This window comes from Rhinolophus sinicus, chromosome X (assembly GCF_036562045.2).
Source record: "Rhinolophus sinicus isolate RSC01 chromosome X, ASM3656204v1, whole genome shotgun sequence".
NCBI lineage: Eukaryota > Metazoa > Chordata > Mammalia > Chiroptera > Rhinolophidae > Rhinolophus > Rhinolophus sinicus.
This window is the reverse complement of record NC_133768.1, coordinates 39,360,830-39,379,768: the sequence shown is the minus strand read 5'-3', so window position 1 is coordinate 39,379,768 and position 18,939 is coordinate 39,360,830. Positions and strand designations below refer to the sequence as shown.

Sequence of the window (18,939 nt, the reverse complement as noted above, 5' to 3'; positions counted from 1 at the left end):
GCAGCAGTCCTGTCTCCCTGCAGTGCCCGGCAGGGTGTGCTCACAGTTATGGGGCACCTCTGCCCCCGGATGAGCTGCACTCTCATATCCTCCTTCCCGGAGCCCTTCCCTTCGACGGCTATGGTGGGCCACACTGGGCCCTGGACCTCCCTTGCCTGGATGCCCGCCCCTCTTCCATCCCCCCTGCGCGTCAGTATCCTCTGTTACCCCCACTACCACCAGGACCCAGCCTCTGCCTCTCTGCACGGGCGCCCCTGGAGGAGGGCTCCCATCACCTCCCCTGAGATTAGAGCAGACCCAGAGCATCTGTCTCCTCCCACACAGTCCCCAATGGACCATTCAAGCCCCTGACCGGGAAAATCTGACAGGGAGTAAAGGGAAAGCGTCTCACCACTCGCAGAACCCTGCCCTCTAATTGGGATACAATGAATCCATCGAATAAAACCGGAAACATCCCCCACTGCAATGTCAAGTCCACGTGGGCAAAGACATTTGTCCCTGTAGGTTCTGACGTCTCTGCAGCAGCAGGAACAGCACACAGTGCACAGCACATGCCCATTAGGTGTTTGTTGAATGCAGGAGCCCTTTGACGTAGCACTTGCACTTCCTGGAATGTGTGCACACGAAACACTTACACGTGTGCACAGGGTTGTTTGCACAACAATGAGAGGAAGAAAGAACTGGCAAAAATTGTGTTTATTAACTGCCAACGTCTGACACAGAGCATCAGAACAGGGTACTGTGCCAGGGAACAGCTGCCGCACAAGGAACAGGATGAGGGGTACATGTCCATCACACGCTGAATGCAGGTCGGATGTGTTCAAAGTTGTACCGTCTGTGAGTGTCTGTCTTTGTTTTATGTTTGTTTTTGTGGGATGTGTGGGGTGTGTGTGTGTGTGTGTGTGTATATATGTGTGCGCGTGTGTGTGCGTGTGTGTGTGTATGTGAATGAGAGAGAGAGAGAGAGAGAGAGAGAGAGAGAAACAGAGACAGAGACAGAGCGAGACAGATGGAGAGAGATAGAAAGTGCGCCCGTAAGTGCAGAGATAAAAACGTCTGGAATCAGTCTCCCACAACTGCCCTGGGGAGATGGAAAGTAGTGCTCTTCTGTGCAGAGACACCTGAAAATACTTGTTTCCTGAGGTAAGTGCCTGGACACATAGGCAGAAATAGGCCTTAGGGATAAGTGTTGGTCATCAACGAAACACGAACACCTGACAGAATATTAGACGCACAGTAAGAAGCATCGTGCTTAGCGTTTCACGGTGGTGAACTTTTCTTTCACTGGCTCTAGGCCTGAGGCCAGAGGTTCACAGACTTGCACATGTTCATGCAATGCCACCAGGTTCTTCTTCATATGGTGGGCTCGTGTCACATCCCTGAGGTGGAGGCAAGGAGAGAGGAGGACAGTGAGTGGCAGTGAGCTGCCATGACCTGAACCATCAATCCCCAGGCTCCCATCGAGACCCGCAGGGCCGTGAACTCTCTGATTCCACCCTACCTCACGATCTTATGAGTCCCCAGGTTAGAGGAGAGTGTGGCCTACACATCGGATGCTGACAGGGGGTGTGGGACACCTGGGCATCCTGTGTGGGGAAAAGCCCTGTATATACAGGGTAAGGAGTGGAAAGCGGGGAAGTATCATCATTTAGCCTCATTGCTGCTCCCCTGAGGTCCCAAAAATGAATGGTTTGGGGAGGAAGTGACAGTTCGGGTTCCAGTTCTATGAGGACAGTGTGTTTCCCAAGGCTGTGGCTTGGACTGAAGTGTCACTTACGGATTCAGTCATCTTCCTCGGGGTCACTGATCTCTTCATATATAATTCGGCTCTTTCTTTCCCGCAGCCTGTGTGCCCAGACACTAGACTTCACTTTGCTGGGTCCTGTGGTGGAAAAGATTTGGTGTGTGGGGGATGGGTGTCTTTGGGAGTGCTGGGCTCTGTTTTATCAGATGAGATGCATCCTTTAGGCCAAGTGCCCACGGGCCTTCTACGTGGTCTGTTGTCCACATCCGCTGGCTCAGACAGGCTGAGATGTTAGATTCGCACAAGTACACACCAAATGTCACTTGGACTTTTAGCTTCTGGCTCCTCCCACTGCTAGGATGAGACTCCCACACTCCTTCCTTACCAGCACATTCACGCAGACCTTGTACTTTCAGCACATATTTTTAGGGGCATATTGTGTGTCACACATTGAGCTGAGGGCTGGGGATAAACTCTGAGTAAGATATGGTCCCAGGTTATTACAGATGGTATTACCTGAGCACCTTTCATAATGCCTAGTTTTGTAGATTTCGTTAAATTGCTAAAACATTTTATGAACTATGATTGTTTCCACTTTATGGACTAGGAATCGGGAGCTCAGAGAATTGAGAAGACTTGCCCATGACAAAGGCTTTCTATGGATGACAGCTTAGCCTGTGACTTTGGAAGTCATGTTTTAATGTCTTATCTGGAGCCGAGTGAGCTCTACGCGCAATCTGGACCCAGGCTCATCCTGGATCCATCCCCCACTGCAGGCCAGACGGCAGAGTTGTTTCCAGATGTTTCCCTCTTACCTGACATCTTCTCAGTCTCCTGACCAGACACACTCACTTCTCCTGGGGTACACAGCTTTTTCGGGGCCGGCTCCGAGGCAGGCGTTACTGGTGGTGGCATCGTATCGTTTTCTTCCCTTGCCGGCTCCATGGGCACCTCCTTTTCATGTAAAAATCACATACGAGCAGTGTCAATGGCAGTTGTCTAGTGCTTTAAGCTTACAAACTGTCTTCACGTGCGGTACCTTAATGCACGATCACAGCGACCCTGGGAGATCACGACAGAACCTGTACCTCAGTTGTGAGGAACATGGGAGGCTGGAAGGAAAAGGAACGGCCTAAGGGAAGGGTGTTTGTTGGACTGGAACACTTGTGTTCAGGCTCTTTCCAGACTGAACTCTCGCAAACAGCATAAGCCCCCATGGTAGTGGGAGCGCCGTGTATGACAGCTGTGGGGTGAAATAGCATTCTGAGAATCTGACATCTCAGGGTCTGTGAAAGCAAGGAGGGGAGTGTATGAAATGTAAGCCATTGCATATAAGAGAGTAGACTGCTGCTGGGAGAATAAGTGTTAAAGTGTACAGAGGGGACAAAACACTGCTGGAAAATGGTGTGCGGGCACGAATATGGGGAGAAAGAGGAAAGGTTCGTTCACAGACATTAATGCAGACATTAAGAAGGTATGCTTGCTGGGACATAATACCCTACCCTGGCAAGATCATTTAATGAGAAAATAAAGACGTGGTTCCCGCGTCAGTTCTGCGTGTTTCAGGCTGTGTCTTGACCGACAATCATTACGTTACCTTTATTCTGCTCCCTCGTTTAGGAAACAGTGAACAATACACAGAAAACAGGCCAAGTGCAAGTACTTTCTGAGCTTTTGAACCCTTTAAAAGTGGCAATGTCAAAAAGGAGTACTTTCTCCTCAATGGTCTCTACACTGACAATCCAACTCCCAGATCCCGTTCCCCTCTCAACAAGTACAATCTGCAATTGTGGAATCACTTATTCAATCCACATTGAGGCAGCTCTCAGGGGACCCTGGCCTGATGTGATGCTTCAGAGATGCCTGAAGGCCAGGGTGGGTGAGCTCACAGTATTGAGGGTCCTAGTGCCCAAGTCATTCCCAGGCCCCTTTAGAGTGGCCCTGTGACAGAGCACAGGGGACCGGTACTTCCTCTTGCAGAGGGAGCCTGTAAAGGGAAGCATCAGCAGCATCTCCAGGGTAAAGCCCCAGGAAGACGACCTGAACTTAAATAGCATATGAAGCCTTCACGAGCTTGGAAATGGTTTGTTTTGGGGCTTTGGTTCAGATTACTACCACTGCCCCTTAGGTCTCAGGCAAATTATTTAACAGCTCTGTAGTGTGACATCGTTGTTATTATTATTATTATTTCTAATATTCCCATTATTATTTGTCTACAACAGCAGTAACAATGTCTCAGAGGTGTCATAAGGTTGAAATGAATTAATGCATGTGAATTGTGCCAAATAATATTTGGCACAACTACGAGGTCACAAGAAGTATCAGCGATCACAATTGTTAATTATCAAGCACTGATGCCACATGTGGCGTGATAATCGAGACACCAGTAAGGGAGGCAGTGAGGTGCAGGCCAACGTCGATTTTCTCCCACTCTTATCATGTTCACATCCACGGAGGGCCAAAACCTTGTGGTCCTTCTCATTTGGGAGACACTCACCTTCTCGGGTTCTGTCCACTTCACATCGGAAGCTGCCTGAGGATTTTCATCTAAAAGAAGGTGATAAAGCAGAATTGTCCTGTGTTGCCAACTATTCGCAACGTACAGAATCTCCCGAAGTATCAGGGAATTCTGCAGCAGACCGGATGGATCCACTATGTGTCAAGGGGTTATTTGGAACCGGGCCTCTGAATTATCTGTAATAACGGCGTATGCGTTTATTTATGGCAGAAATCCCTAACTTCCCGTCCGACGGTTTATAAAATGTGAACTAAACCACACCACTGCTTTGTCCTAGTTCGTTACGTATTTGTTACATGTTCCCCTAAAGCATTAAGTGAATTGCTTGGGAATGTGAACTCTATCCACTTTAAGACGTATGGCAACTAGAAATCACCATAGATTAAACTGGGTGAAATTTATAGCCTTGCAGTTATACCTCAATGAAGCTGTTAAGTGTGTGCTGAACCAGGAGTGATTTCATCCAGGGATCTGGGGAGGTTTCCAGCATAAGAACACTCACAGACGTCAAAAGCTTTGCAGATAGTCAAGCACTTGAGTCTGAACTCCCGGACAGTAATTTGCGGAGCTTGTGGAATCTGGCCTGTTGAATTCTGGAGTCGTAGTTTTACTGGAGACAGTACAAACGTCCTGCTCCTGCCTTCAAACAACTGTGCTGTCAGAGCGGAAGACCACTGAACACATCCCATCCCCTTTGTAGTAGGTAAACACACTGTTCACATGGTCAACGATTTCTAGAATCCGTCCTATTTTTCACTCCACTTTGCTTAAGCTCAATGAGAAATGAACAGATAAGGTGTGTGTGTGGGGTTGTGCTTTCCAACCCTGTCCTAAGGTGAACACTTGGAATCAGGATCAATTAAAGGTGAGTAGACTATTCGGGTTTGGTAACACAGGGAAACTGCTCAAAGTCATTACTGAATGCCTTAATCCCCGTGACTCTTAAGATACTCATGTGATTCTTATGCGCGAGTATGAAATTGACTCTGGAAATAGTGGATTTACACTTGGATGACTTTTCTCTTAGCTATCTTGTGTTTCATCAATAGTATGTAGAAAAAAATTATAGCTGTTTTATATTAAGAAATCGTTAAAAGGTACAGAAAATTGCGGGGAATAATACTGGAAATACGAGTGCAGTGCCATCACGTCCAATCAAATCTCATTGTTAGCCCATTCTGCTTCAGATCGCTCTGAGATCTAAATTTTACATGTGACAGAACATTCTAAAAAAGTCACAGGTGAAGTTGTCTGTGCATCACTCACCGATCCCTGCCCTCCCCACTTCTTCACTCCTGAATTTCATGACTTTTCTTCTCATTCAGATTTCTATGCATTTACCATGTACTTATTAACCATAAAATACATATAGTCTTAATTTGCACGTTAATGTTTTACATGAATGGTCTCAAACCGTACTGAACTTTCCCCATGCAATTTTGTTCACTCAGCCTTGGTTCTTTCTCAGGAAGAAGTTCTGAGAATCCTTCCTGAGCAGCTGGACCCTGAAGCATTCAGGCTTCAGGAGACCCTTCCCAGGCCCTTCCGCTCACTCACCCTGATTCCCGGGACTTTGATCTCCATCATAATCACTCTCAGGAGCATTTCTAGACTGATTAGGAGAACGCATGAAATATGGGCGGTTGGTATTGAGACCTAGAAGAAGCAAAATATATGTTCTTTAGGAGAAAAGGTGACAGGAAGAGAGGATGCTGACAGGCAGCAGTGACAGTAAAACTCCTCAGTCGGTGGGATGCGAATAAGGGACAGACAGAAAGAAGTGTGCAGGATTCAGGTCTGAGTATCTCCATGGACACTTCCCGCCCTCAGCCCAGTACAGGATAGAAAAGCGCAGGAGGCCCAGCAGCTGCCCTGGCGTTTCTCCCCGCACAAAAGGAGAGCAGGGGACACTCGCTGCAGCCTTAGAAGAAGCCCGGCATGCACGCAGAAAGAGCATTGGTCATGTGTTGCCAGGCCTGTCTGGTCCCAGAACTTTCTGTTACCCAGAAGAGTCATGTAGTCGTAGTTTCTCTTCATGTACAAATAGGTTCTTTTCTGTAAGTCTCCCAGCTTTGCCCATTCTTTCTTAGAAAAGTATTTGGAAATATCATCGAAGTCCTAGCAAGCAAGCAAACAAACAGAAAATTTCTTGCAAAATAGACAGCAGCTCAGGTAAAACGCGTGACATTGAGCCCGACCTTCTCCTCCAGGGCAGGACCTGTGTGTTGGATCTGTGAACTGGAGACAGGAATTCCTCCTGGTCGATGGCATGGCTAACTGAGAGAGCAAGGGTAACTAACGTGCCTTAGCCTCTCCCCTGGCATGCAGGGGTGCTTCATTGCCGGTGGAGGGCTTTCCTCTCACCTTCCGGAAGGGACCCAGAGTCAGCACATGTAGTGCAAGTCACAGACCGTGTTGTCTCCAGGGATGGTGTGCGAGTTGTCAGACTGGTGGGAAGTCCCCGAGGCCCTGGAGCTCCCGCCGAAAGCCTGCTCCTTAACCCCACTGCCTGGGACCTCACCTTGGCAGAAAACTCATCAGCCTGCACTGTCCCGTGGACCACTCCGCTGTCCCCTCCACATCACCTCACCTCATATTCCTCCTCTGATTTCTGGGCATCCTCACTGTGGCTCTCTTCAAAGGAGCTGTCTCTGTCCATGGCGCTGGGAACGGTGCGATGTCTCAGGGACACAGCCCGAGTCTCTCCAGTCCCGAGGCCAAGGATCCTGTGTGTCAGAAGGCAGGGGGAGAAAGCGCTGAGCAATGGCCACGCTCAGACTGTCAACGGGAATCAAGGTTCTGCTTTTCCCCATCCTTGGCTTATCTTTCCACGAGGAAGGACGTGGGGGATGTCAGATGAGAACTGAGGGGCCGCAAGTCTCAGACCCAAGTATGGATTAGGATGGCAGGTTTACGGGGGCCGTGATCATAGCAGCCTCGCGTCTTTGCAATGTGTTGGTTCCTATTCTTTGTACACGTTCTGCTGGGCTTTGGCTTATCCGGAAGGACAGACGTGAAAACACTTGTAGGGGATGCAGGCCCGTGAGAATGTGATTTTGTGAAGGGGGATGTTTTGAGTCCAGAAGGCGGGGGGAGCAAAGTCCCAGAGTTCATACGCTCTGCATTTCCCGGCAGGGGTCCTGGGGTTCTATTCTGCCGAACAGAAATGAGGGTCAGTAATATGAGTGGATGTAGAGGCTATTTCTTGGTTATTTGAAAATTATGAGAGTGAAAAAGAGGGGAATCTCTGAGGCTGCATGTCCAGGCCTGAACCTAGCTGAGAATGGTTTGCTGAGTGCAGCAAACCAGTGCTCCCCAAGCTGAGGCCATAGGGAGTCTCTCAGTAGAGGATATTTCGGGGTTTCAGATGGCACAAATGTTGCCACTCTATGCCCATGGAGGCAATAAAGGGATCGCGGAGTAGACGTGGCATTTCTGCTGGAGGAATATTAGGGGTGTCCAGCTGATTTGGAATTTCTCAGGCTGAGGTCGAGCAAGTAGGGAGTCTTGGAGCCTGACGATATTTTAGTTTTACGTCTGCCCGAAAGAGATTACCCCGAAAGGCTTTCCATCGTCCCTCAAGCCTATGGATCTGAAGAACTATCAGGAGGCACAGCCGAGACTCTACCGCTTGAGTAACAATCGCCAGAGGCTCCCAGCTCTTCCGCCTGCCACCCCACCTTCACCTGTCCCGGGTGACCCTCAGAGAAGAAAAACCTACCTCAGAAGTGAGGCGTCTGTGAGGGGTCGGTCCCCGCAGAGATGAATACCCGCTATTCAGTTACCCAGGATCCTTCGACCACGCGGAACAGTTAGTGAAGTGGATTTGGCCCACTGCAAGTCAGGATAGCACAGGGACTTTGAGGCAGGAGTGGGGTGCGTCACCACCCAGGCTCCAGAGCCAGGAACGCCTTCCCAGTGGGTGGAGACAACGATTTGCCCGCTCACTCCAAGCAAAGTTTTCCTCCGCCACAACTGGCCACTCCCATTGTCTGAGTTCCCTCAGCACGCATGCTCACAGGTTCCCTTTTCGTTCGCTTGTGTTCCCACCGTGTGCTGTGTGTTTCGTGTTTAGTTTAATAGGTGGAATATGCGCTGCGGGACGCCATCTCCTATGCTTCCGATCTGTCTCCTACTTCCTCAGTTGGAGGTCTTTCCTGGGAAGTCCTAGAACCTCTGTGGTTACTTCAAAATTTTAAGCTGTGTTTTTATTCCTTCGCCACCCCTTAGTCTAAGGCCCTCGTTACTGTGTCTGGGATAAATCCATTCACCCCAGAGAGCGTAGTGCAGCTAAGTAGACGGTGGCAATTGCCTCCTCGTGAGCATGACTGTTATGATACAAGTGATAACAAATATCTCAGGTTAATACCTGTGAAAAGTAAAGCCACATAACATGGAAAATGTTGAAATGGCTTGCTTGTGTTGGCCTACAGTGGGAGAGGTGGAGCATATATGGTTGTTTCCTTTGCCACTGTCTTCCAATAACTTTTTTCCCCCCATTACAGGGAGTATAATCTCCTGTCGTGAATTGTGGGATGCGTTCTTTCTCTGCACACCACTGACTGGAAAGGCAGCTGTGATTCTATTTTATTCAAAGACATAATGTTTTTAATAATTAGTACCTGTTTAGTACAATACTGTGCCTAAATCTGCCAGATGCCCATAAAGCGACAATATCCATAACCGGATGCATTGGTTGGCACACCTTTGCAAAACCTCCCATTTATTCCCTTAACAATGATTTCAATTAATAACATCTGTAGTCATCGATCGACTTTTCAATCTTGCATGTGTGTTTCTCAGGGAGGAGGAATTCTCACACAGGCTGAGTAACTATGCGTCTAGGCCTTGGATGTGGCCACCTCAGAGAAAAGAACAGTCTGTGATGTGTTCTTGACATATCACAAGTGTCCTTTAGACTTCCACAGGGATTACCGGTTAATTCTGCAGGGTCCACTACGTACCCTATCGGAAGTTACGTCTCTTAATGTACATCAAAAGGATCCTTTCATTGATATTACGGGCATTTGCAATCAGCTATAATCAATCGAGGAAAGATGGTTTTACAAAAAATTTCTAGGGGCCCCCGGATGGCTCAGTTGCTGAGAATGGGAGCCGTGAACAAGAGGGTTGCCGGTTCGATTCCCATATGGGCCAGTGAGCTGCATCCTCCACAAGCACATTGAAGGACAACAAATTGCAGTTGATGGGACCCGGAGAAACACACTGTTCCCGATATTCCCCATTGAAAATTTTATTTTCTTAATTTCTAAAATCTTTAATTTTTTTTTAAAGACTTTATTTGGGAAGGAGAACAGGACTTTATTGGGGAATAGCGTGTACTTCCAGGACTTTTTCCCAGTCAAGTTGTTGTCCTTTCAATCTTAGTTGTGGAGGGTGCCGTTCAGCTTCAAATTGTTGTCCTTTCAGTCTTAGTTGTGGAGGGCACAGCTCAGCTCCGAGTGTGGTTGCTAGCTGCAGGGGCGCAGCCCACCATCCCTCGGGAGTGGAGGAATGGAACCGGCAACCTTGTGTTTGAGAGGACGTGCTCCAACCAACTGAGCCGGCCTGGGAGCTCAGCGGCAGCTCAGCTCAAGGTGCCGTGCTCAATCTTAGTTGCAGGGGTCGCTGCCCAACATCCCTTGGGACTGCAGGAATCGAACTGGCAACCTTGTCGTTGAGAGCCCGTGCTCCAACCAACTGAGCCATCCGGGGCGAGCTCAGTTCAAGGTGTCGTGTTCAATCTTAGTTGCAGGGGGCAGAGCCCACCATCCTTTGTGGTACTCGAGGAGTTGAACCGGCATCCTTGTGGTTGAGCCCACTGGCCCATGTGGGAATCGGTTCGATTCGGAGTTAGGAGCTCGGAGCTCCAACGGCCTGAGCCACCGGGCCGGCCCCAAAATCTTTACTTTTTTAAATTACCGTTGACGTTATGTGAGTTTCAGGTGTACAACGTAGTGATTAGACATTTATGTGAATTATGAAGCGATCAACCCGCAAACTCTAGTAGCCATCTGACATTATACATATTTATGACAATATTACTGACTCTATTCCCTATGCTGCACTTTCCATCCCTGTGACTCATTTTCTGCCTGGCAATTTGGATTTCTTAAATCCTTCATCTTTTTCACCCAAGCTGCCAACTCCACTCCCAGCTGTGAACCATCGATGGGTTCTCCGTATGTATGTGTTTGCTTCTCTTTTGTTTAGTCAGTGTTTTGTTATATTTCAAATTTCATGTTTGAATGAAATCATACGGTACTTGCTTTACTCTGTGTGACTTATTTCACTTAGCATAATACCCTCCAGGTGCATAGATGTTGCAAATCGCACGATTTCATTTCTTTTTATGGCCGACTGATATTCCATTGAAAACATACATATACATAACCAGATATATATATATGTGTGTGTGTGTGTGTGTGTGTGTGTGTGTGTTTATACATACATATGTCACTTCTTCATCTGTACGTCTATTGATGGACACTTGGGTTACTTCCATATCTTGCTTATTGCAAATAGTGGTGTCATGAACTCAGGGGTGCAATGTACTGCTGATTACTGGGGTTGGGCGCAAACATCGACTCTCTGCTTGTCACATGGAGGAGAAGGAAGGAAGGACACTCTATCTGCCCATGGAACCTAAGGAGAAACGTTCCCTGGCGAGACCTGGAGTCTCAGCAAGTCACCCTTCCCTGCATCTGTCTCCCGTACTGGGGATCCAGTCTGTGGGTCCCAACTTCCTTTGGAGAATAGAAAATCAACTCCCTCAGGCTCTCTTTTGGGTAATTCTCTAGTGGTTTAGAATTTCCACGACGTCCATCAGCAGCAGAATAAATGTGAGGAATGCAGAAGTATATTGGGGTAAAGTAGAACTTGGTTCTCCCCAGGCACAGGTAGAGCCGCTGCCTCGCTGACCCAGGCAGCAGTCCTGTCTCCTGCAGTGCCCGGCAGGGTGTGCTCACAGTTATGGGGCACCTCTGCCCCGGATGAGCTGCACTCTCATATCCTCCTTCCCGAGCCCTTCCCTTCGACGGCTATGGTGGGCCACACTGGGCCCTGGACCTCTCTTGCCTGGATGCCCGCCCCTCTTCCATCCCCCCTGCGCGTCAGTATCCTCTGTTACCCCCACTACCACCAGGACCCAGCCTCTGCCTCTCTGCACGGGCGCCCCTGGAGGAGGGCTCCCATCACCTCCCCTGAGATTAGAGCAGACCCAGAGCATCTGTCTCCTCCCACACAGTCCCCAATGGACCATTCAAGCCCCTGACCGGGAAAATCTGACAGGGAGTAAAGGGAAAGCGTCTCACCACTCGCAGAACCCTGCCCTCTAATTGGGATACAATGAATCCATCGAATAAAACCCGGAAACATCCCCACTGCAATGTCAAGTCCACGTGGGCAAAGACATTTGTCCCTGTAGGTTCTGACATCTCTGCAGCAGCAGGAACAGCACACAGTGCACAGCACATGCCCATTAGGTGTTTGTTGAATGCAGGAGCCCTTTGACGTAGCACTTGCACTTCCTGGAATGTGTGCACACGAAACACTTACACGTGTGCACAGGGTTGTTTGCACAACAATGAGAGGAAGAAAGAACTGGCAAAAATTGTGTTTATTAACTGCCAACGACTGACACAGAGCATCAGAACAGGGTACTGTGCCAGGGAACAGCTGCCGCACAAGGAACAGGATGAGGGGTACATGTCCATCACACGCTGAATGCAGGTCGGATGTGTTCAAAGTTGTACCGTCTGTGAGTGTCTGTCTTTGTTTTATGTTTGTTTTTGTGGGATGTGTGGGGTGTGTGTGTGTGTGTGTGTGTGTATGTGTGCGCGTGTGTGTGCATGTGTGTGTATGTGTATGAGAGAGAGAGAGAGAGAGAGAGAGAGAGAGAGAGAGAGAGAGAGAAACAGAGACAGAGACAGAGCGAGACAGATGGAGAGAGATAGAAAGTGCGCCCGTAAGTGCAGAGATAAAAACGTCTGGAATCAGTCTCCCACAACTGCCCTGGGAAGATGGAAAGTAGTGCTCTTCTGTGCAGAGACACCTGAAAATACTTGTTTCCTGAGGTAAGTGCCTGGACACATAGGCAGAAATAGGCCTTAGGGATAAGTGTTGGTCATCAACGAAACACGAACACCTGACAGAATATTAGACGCACAGTAAGAAGCATCGTGCTTAGCGTTTCACGGTGGTGAACTTTTCTTTCACTGGCTCTAGGCCTGAGGCCAGAGGTTCACAGACTTGCACATGTTCATGCAATGCCACCAGATTCTTCTTTATATGGTGGGCTCGTGTCACATCCCTGAGGTGGAGGCAAGGAGAGAGGAGGACAGTGAGTGGCAGTGAGCTGCCATGACCTGAACCATCAATCCCCAGGCTCCCATCGAGACCCGCAGGGCCGTGAACTCTCTGATTCCACCCTACCTCACGATCTTATGAGTCCCCAGGTTAGAGGAGAGTGTGGCCTACACATCGGATGCTGACAGGGGGTGTGGGACACCTGGGCATCCTGTGTGGGGAAAAGCCCTGTATATACAGAGTAAGGAGTGGAAAGCGGGGAAGTATCATCATTTAGCCTCATTGCTGCTCCCCTGAGGTCCCAAAAATGAATGGTTTGGGGAGGAAGTGACAGTCCGGGTTCCAGTTCTATGAGGACAGTGTGTTTTCCAAGGCTGTGGCTTGGACTGAAGTGTCACTTACGGATTCAGTCATCTTCCTCGGGGTCACTGATCTCTTCATATATAATTCGGCTCTTTCTTTCCCGCAGCCTGTGTGCCCAGACACTAGACTTCACTTTGCTGGGTCCTGTGGTAGAAAAGATTTGGTGTGTGGGGGATGGGTGTTTTGGGGAGTGCTGGGCTCTGTTTTGTCAGATGAGATGCGTCCTCTAAGCCAAGTGCCCACGGGCCTTCTACGTGGTCTGTTGTCCACATCCGCTGGCTCAGACAGGCTGAGATGTTAGATTCGCACAAGTACACACCAAATGTCACTTGGACTTTTAGCTTCTGGCTCCTCCCACTGCCAGGATGAGACTCCCACACTCCTTCCTTACCAGCACATTCACGCAGACCTTGTATTTTCAGCACATATTTTTAGGGGCATATTGTGTGCCAAACATTGAGCTGAGGGCCGGGGGTAGAACTCTGAGTCAGAGATGGTCCCAGGTTATTACAGAGGGCATTTGCTGAGGACCTTTCATAAACCTGGTTTCGTAGATTTCGTTAAATGGCTCAAAGATTTCGTGAACTATGATTCCTTCCATTTTACGGATTAGAAATCGGGAGCTCAGAGAATTGAGAAGACTTGCCCATGACAAAGGCTTTCTATGGATGACAGCTTAGCCTGTGACTTTGGAAGTCATGTTTTAATGTCTTATCTGGAGCCGAGTGAGCTCCTACGCGCAGTCTGGACCCAGGCTCATCCTGGATCCATCCCCCACTGCAGGCCAGACGGCAGAGTTGTTTCCAGATGTTTCCCTCTTACCTGACATCTTCTCAGTCTCCTGACCAGACACACTCGCTTCTCCTGGGGTACACAGCTTTTTCGGGGCCGGCTCCGAGGCAGGCGTTATTGGTGGTGGCATCGTATCGTTTTCTTCCCTTGCCGGCTCCATGGGCACCTCCTTTTCATGTAAAAATCACATACGAGCAGTGTCAATGGCAGTTGTCTAGTGCTTTAAGCTTACAAACTGTCTTCACGTGCGGTACCTTAATGCACGATCACAGCGACCCTGGGAGATCACGACAGAACCTGTACCTCAGTTGTGAGGAACATGGGAGGCTGGAAGGAAAAGGAACGGCCTAAGGGAAGGGTGTTTGTTGGACTGGAACACTTGTGTTCAGGCTCTTTCCAGACCGAACTCTCGCAAACAGCACAAGCCCCCATGGTAGTGGGAGCGCCGTGTATGACAGCTGTGGGGTGAAATAGCATTCTGAGAATCTGACATCTCAGGGTCTGTGAAAGCAAGGAGGGGAGTGTATGAAATGTAAGCCATTGCATATAAGAGAGTAGACTGCTGCTGGGAGAATAAGTGTTAAAGTGTACAGAGGGGACAAAACACTGCTGGAAAATGGTGTGCGGGCACGAATATGGGGAGAAAGAGGAAAGGTTCGTTCACAGACATTAATGCAGACATTAAGAAGGTATGCTTGCTGGGACATAATACCCTACCCTGGCAAGATCATTTAATGAGAAAATAAAGACGTGGTTCCCGCATCAGTTCTGCGTGTTTCAGGCTGTGTCTTGACCGACAATCATTACGTTACCTTTATTCTGCTCCCTCGTTTAGGAAACAGTGAACAATACACAGAAAACAGGCCAAGTGCAAGTACTTTCTGAGCTTTTGAACCCTTTAAAAGTGGCAATGTCAAAAAGGAGTACTTTCTCCTCAATGGTCTCTACACTGACAATCCAACTCCCAGATCCCGTTCCCCTCTCAACAAGTACAATCTGCAATTGTGGAATCACTTATTCAATCCACATTGAGGCAGCTCCTAGGGGACCCTGGCCTGATGTGATGCTTCAGAGATGCCTGAAGGCCAGGGTGGGTGAGCTCACAGTATTGAGGGTCCTAGTGCCCAAGTCATTCCCAAGCCCCTTTAGAGTGGCCCTGTGACAGAGCACAGGGGACCGGTACTTCCTCTTGCAGAGGGAGCCTGTAAAGGGAAGCATCAGCAGCATCTCCAGGGTAAAGCCCCAGGAAGACGACCTGAACTTAAATAGCATATGAAGCCTTCACGAGCTTGGAAATGGTTTGTTTTGGGGCTTTGGTTCAGATTACTACCACTGCCCCTTAGGTCTCAGGCAAATTATTTAACAGCTCTGTAGTGTGACATCGTTGTTATTATTATTATTATTATTATTTTTAATATTCCCATTATTATTTGTCTACAACAGCAGTAACAATGTCTCAGAGGTGTCATAAGGTTGAAATGAATTAATGCATGTGAATTGTGCCAAGTAATATGTGGCATAACTACGAGGTCACAAGAAGTATCAGCTATCACAATTGTTAATTATCAAGCTACTGATGCCACATGTGGCGTGATAATCGAGACACCAGTAAGGGAGGCAGTGAGGTGCAGGCCAACGTCGATTTTCTCCCACTCTTATCATGTTCACGTCCACGGAGGGCCAAAACCTTGTGGTCCTTCTCATTTGGGAGACACTCGCCTTCTCGTGTTCTGTCCACTTCACATCGGAAGCCGCCTGAGGATTTTCATCTAAAAGAAGGTGATAAAGCAGAATTGTCCTGTGTTGCCAACTATTCGCAACGTACAGAATCTCCCGAAGTATCAGGGAATTCTGCAGCAGACCGGATGGATCCACTATGTGTCAAGGGGTCATTTGGAACCGGGCCTCTGAATTATCTGTAATAACGGCGTATGCGTTTATTTATGGCAGAAATCCCTAACTTCCCGTCCGACGGTTTATAAAATGTGAACTAAACCACACCACTGCTTTGTCCTAGTTCGTTACGTATTTGTTACATGTTCCCCTAAAGCATTAAGTGGATTGCTTGGGAATGTGAACTCCATCCACTTTAAGACGTATGGCAACTAGAAATCACCATAGATTAAACTGGGTGAAATTTATAGCCTTGCAGTTATACCTCAATGAAGCTGTTAAGTGTGTGATGAACCAGGAGTGATTTCATCACGGGGTTTGGGAAGGTTTCCAGGTATAAGAACACTCATGGAGTGTCAAAAGCTTTGCAGATAGTCAAGCTCTTGAGTCTGGACTCCCGGACAGTAATTTGCGGAGCTTGTGGAATCTGGCCTGTTGAATTCGGGAGTCGTAGTTTTACTGGAGACAGTACAAACGTTCTGCTCCTGCCTTCAAACAACTGTGCTGTCAGAGCGGAAGACCACTGAACACATCCCATCCCCTTTGTAGTGAGTAAACACCCTGTTCACATGGGCAACGATTGCTAGAATCCGTCCTATTTTTCACTCCACTTTGCTTAAGCTCAATGAGAAATGAACAGATAAGATGTGTGTGGGGTTGTGCTTTCCAACCCTGTCCTAAGGTGAACACTTGGAATCAGGATCAATTAAAGGTGAGTAGACTATTCGGGTTTGGTAACACAGGGAAACTGCTCAAAGTCATTACTGAATGCCTTAATCCCCTTGTCTTTAAGATACTTCTTTGACTCTTATGCGCTATTATGAAATTGACTCTGGGAAGAGTTAGTGGATTTACCCTTCGATGACATTTTTCTTCACTGTCTTGTGTTGCATCAACAGTGTGTAGAAAAAAAATTATAGCTGTTTAATATTAAGAAATCTTTAACAGGCACAGAAAATTGCAGGGAATAATATTGGAAAAACATGTGCCGTGCCACCACATCCAACCAAATCTCAGTATTATCCCAAATCTGGTTGAGATCACTCTGAGATCTTTATCTGACATGTGATAGAACATTGTGAAAAGGTCACAGGTGAAGTTGTCTGTGCATCACTCACCGATCCCTGCCCTCCCCACTTCTTCACTCCTGAATTTCCTGACTTTTCTTCTCTTTCAGATTTTTATACGTTTGCCATTGACTTATTATCCACGAAGTATACATAGTCTTAATTTGCATGTTACATGTTTTACATGAATGGTCTCTAACCATACTGAACCTTCCCCATGCAATTTTGTTCACTCAGCCTTGGTTCTTTCTCAGGAAGACGTTCTGAGAATCCTTCCTGAGCAGCTGGGCCCTGAAGCAGTCAGGCTTCAGGAAACCCTTCCCAGGCCCTTCCGCTCACTCACCCTGATTCCCGGGACTCTGATCTTCATCAGAATCACTCTCAGGAGCATTTGTAGTCTGATTCGTGGGACGCATGAAATGTGGGAGGGTGGTATTGAGACCTAGAAGAAGCAAAATATATGTTCTTTAGGAGAAAAGGTGACAGGAAGAGAGGATGCTGACAGGCAGCAGTGACAGTAAAACTCCTCAGTCGGTGGGATGAGAATAAGGGACAGACAGAAAGAAGTGTGCAGGATTCAGGTCTGAGTATCGCCATGGACACTTCCCACCCTCGGCCCAGTACAGGATAGAAAAGCGCAGGAGGCCCAGCAGCTGCCCTGGCGTTTCTCCCCGCACAAAAGGAGAGCAGGGGACACTCGCTACAGCCTTAGAAGAAGCCCGGCATGCACGCAGAAAGAGCATTGGTCATGTGTTGCCAGGCCTGTCTGGTCCCAGAACTTTCTGTTACCTAGACGAGTCATTGTGTCGTAGTTTCTCTTCATGTACACATAGGTTCTTTTCTGTGAGTGTCCCAGCTTTGCCAATTCTTTCTTAGAAAAGTATTTGGAAATATCATCGAAGGCCTAGCAAGCAAGCAAGCAAGCAAGCAAGTAAACAAACAGACAATTATTTGCAAAATAGGCAGCAGGTCAGGTAAAACGCTTGACATTGAGCACGACCTTCTCCTCCAGGGCAGGACCTGTGTGTTGGATCTGTGAACTGGAGACAGGAATTCCTCCTGGTCGATGGCATGGCTAACTGAGAGAGCAAGGGTAACTAACGTGCCTTAGCCTCTGCCCTGGCATGCAGGGGTGCTTCATTGCCGGTGGAGGGCTTTCCTCTCACCTTCCGGAAGGGACCCAGAGTCAGCACATGTAGTGCAAGTCACAGACCGTGTTGTCTCCAGGGATGGTGTGCGAGTTGTCAGACTGGTGGGAAGTCCCCGAGGCCCTGGAGCTCCCGCCGAAAGCCTGCTCCTTAACCCCACTGCCTGGGACCTCACCTTGGCAGAAAACTCATCAGCCTGCACTGTCCCGTGGACCACTCCGCTCTCCCCCCCACATCACCTCACCTTATATTTCTTGTGTGATTTCTGGGCATCCTCCCTGTGGCTCTTTGCAAAGGAGCTGCGTCTGTCCATGGTGCTGGGAACGGTGCGATGTCTCAGGGACACAGCCCGAGTCTCTCCAGTCCCGAGGCCAAGGATCCTGTGTGTCAGAAGGCAGGGGGAGAAAGCGCTGAGCAATGGCCACGCTCAGACTGTCAACGGGAATCAAGGTTCTGCTTTTCCCCATCCTTGGCTTATCTTTCCACGAGGAAGGACGTGGGGGATGTCAGATGAGAACTGAGGGGCCGCAAGTCTCAGACCCAAGTATGGATTAGGATGGCAGGTTTACGGGGGCCGTGATCATAGCAGCCTCGCGTCTTTGCAATGTGTTGGTTCCTGTTCTTTGTACACGTTCTGCTGGGCTTTGGCTTATCCGGAAGGACAGACGTGAAAACACTTGTAGGGGATGCAGGCCCGTGAGAATGTGATTTTGTGAAGGGGGATGTTTTGAGTCCAGAAGGCGGGGGGAGCAAAGTCCCAGAGTTCATACGCTCTGCATTTTCCGGCAGGGGTCCTGGGGTTCTATTCTGCCGAACAGAAATGAGGGTCAGTAATATGAGTGGATGTAGAGGCTATTTCTTGGTTATTTGAAAATTATGAGAGTGAAAAAGAGGGGAATCTCTGAGGCTGCATGTCCAGGCCTGAACCTAGCTGAGAATGGTTTGCTGAGTGCAGCAAACCAGTGCTCCCCAAGCTGAGGCCATAGGGAGTCTCTCAGTAGAGGATATTTCGGGGTTTCAGATGGCACAAATGTTGCCACTCTATGCCCATGGAGGCAATAAAGGGATCGCGGAGTAGACGTGGCATTTCTGCTGGAGGAATATTAG

The 18,939-nt window shown here is 48.5% G+C and overlaps 1 protein-coding gene across 1 annotated transcript; it reads right to left on the bottom strand.

Annotated features, from left to right (window-relative positions):
* Nucleotides 1–1,781: 1,781 nt before the first annotated feature.
* LOC141569575 (putative protein SSX6) lies at nucleotides 1,782–7,834 on the bottom strand. Its single transcript, XM_074323295.1, has 7 exons — nucleotides 7,818–7,834; nucleotides 6,853–6,988; nucleotides 6,266–6,380; nucleotides 5,820–5,918; nucleotides 4,242–4,291; nucleotides 2,560–2,698; nucleotides 1,782–1,882 (listed from the first exon to the last, which is right to left on the bottom strand). The coding sequence occupies exons 1-7, from the start codon at nucleotides 7,832–7,834 to the stop codon at nucleotides 1,782–1,784; spliced, it is 657 nt and encodes a 218-aa protein (XP_074179396.1).
* Nucleotides 7,835–18,939: the final 11,105 nt, after the last annotated feature.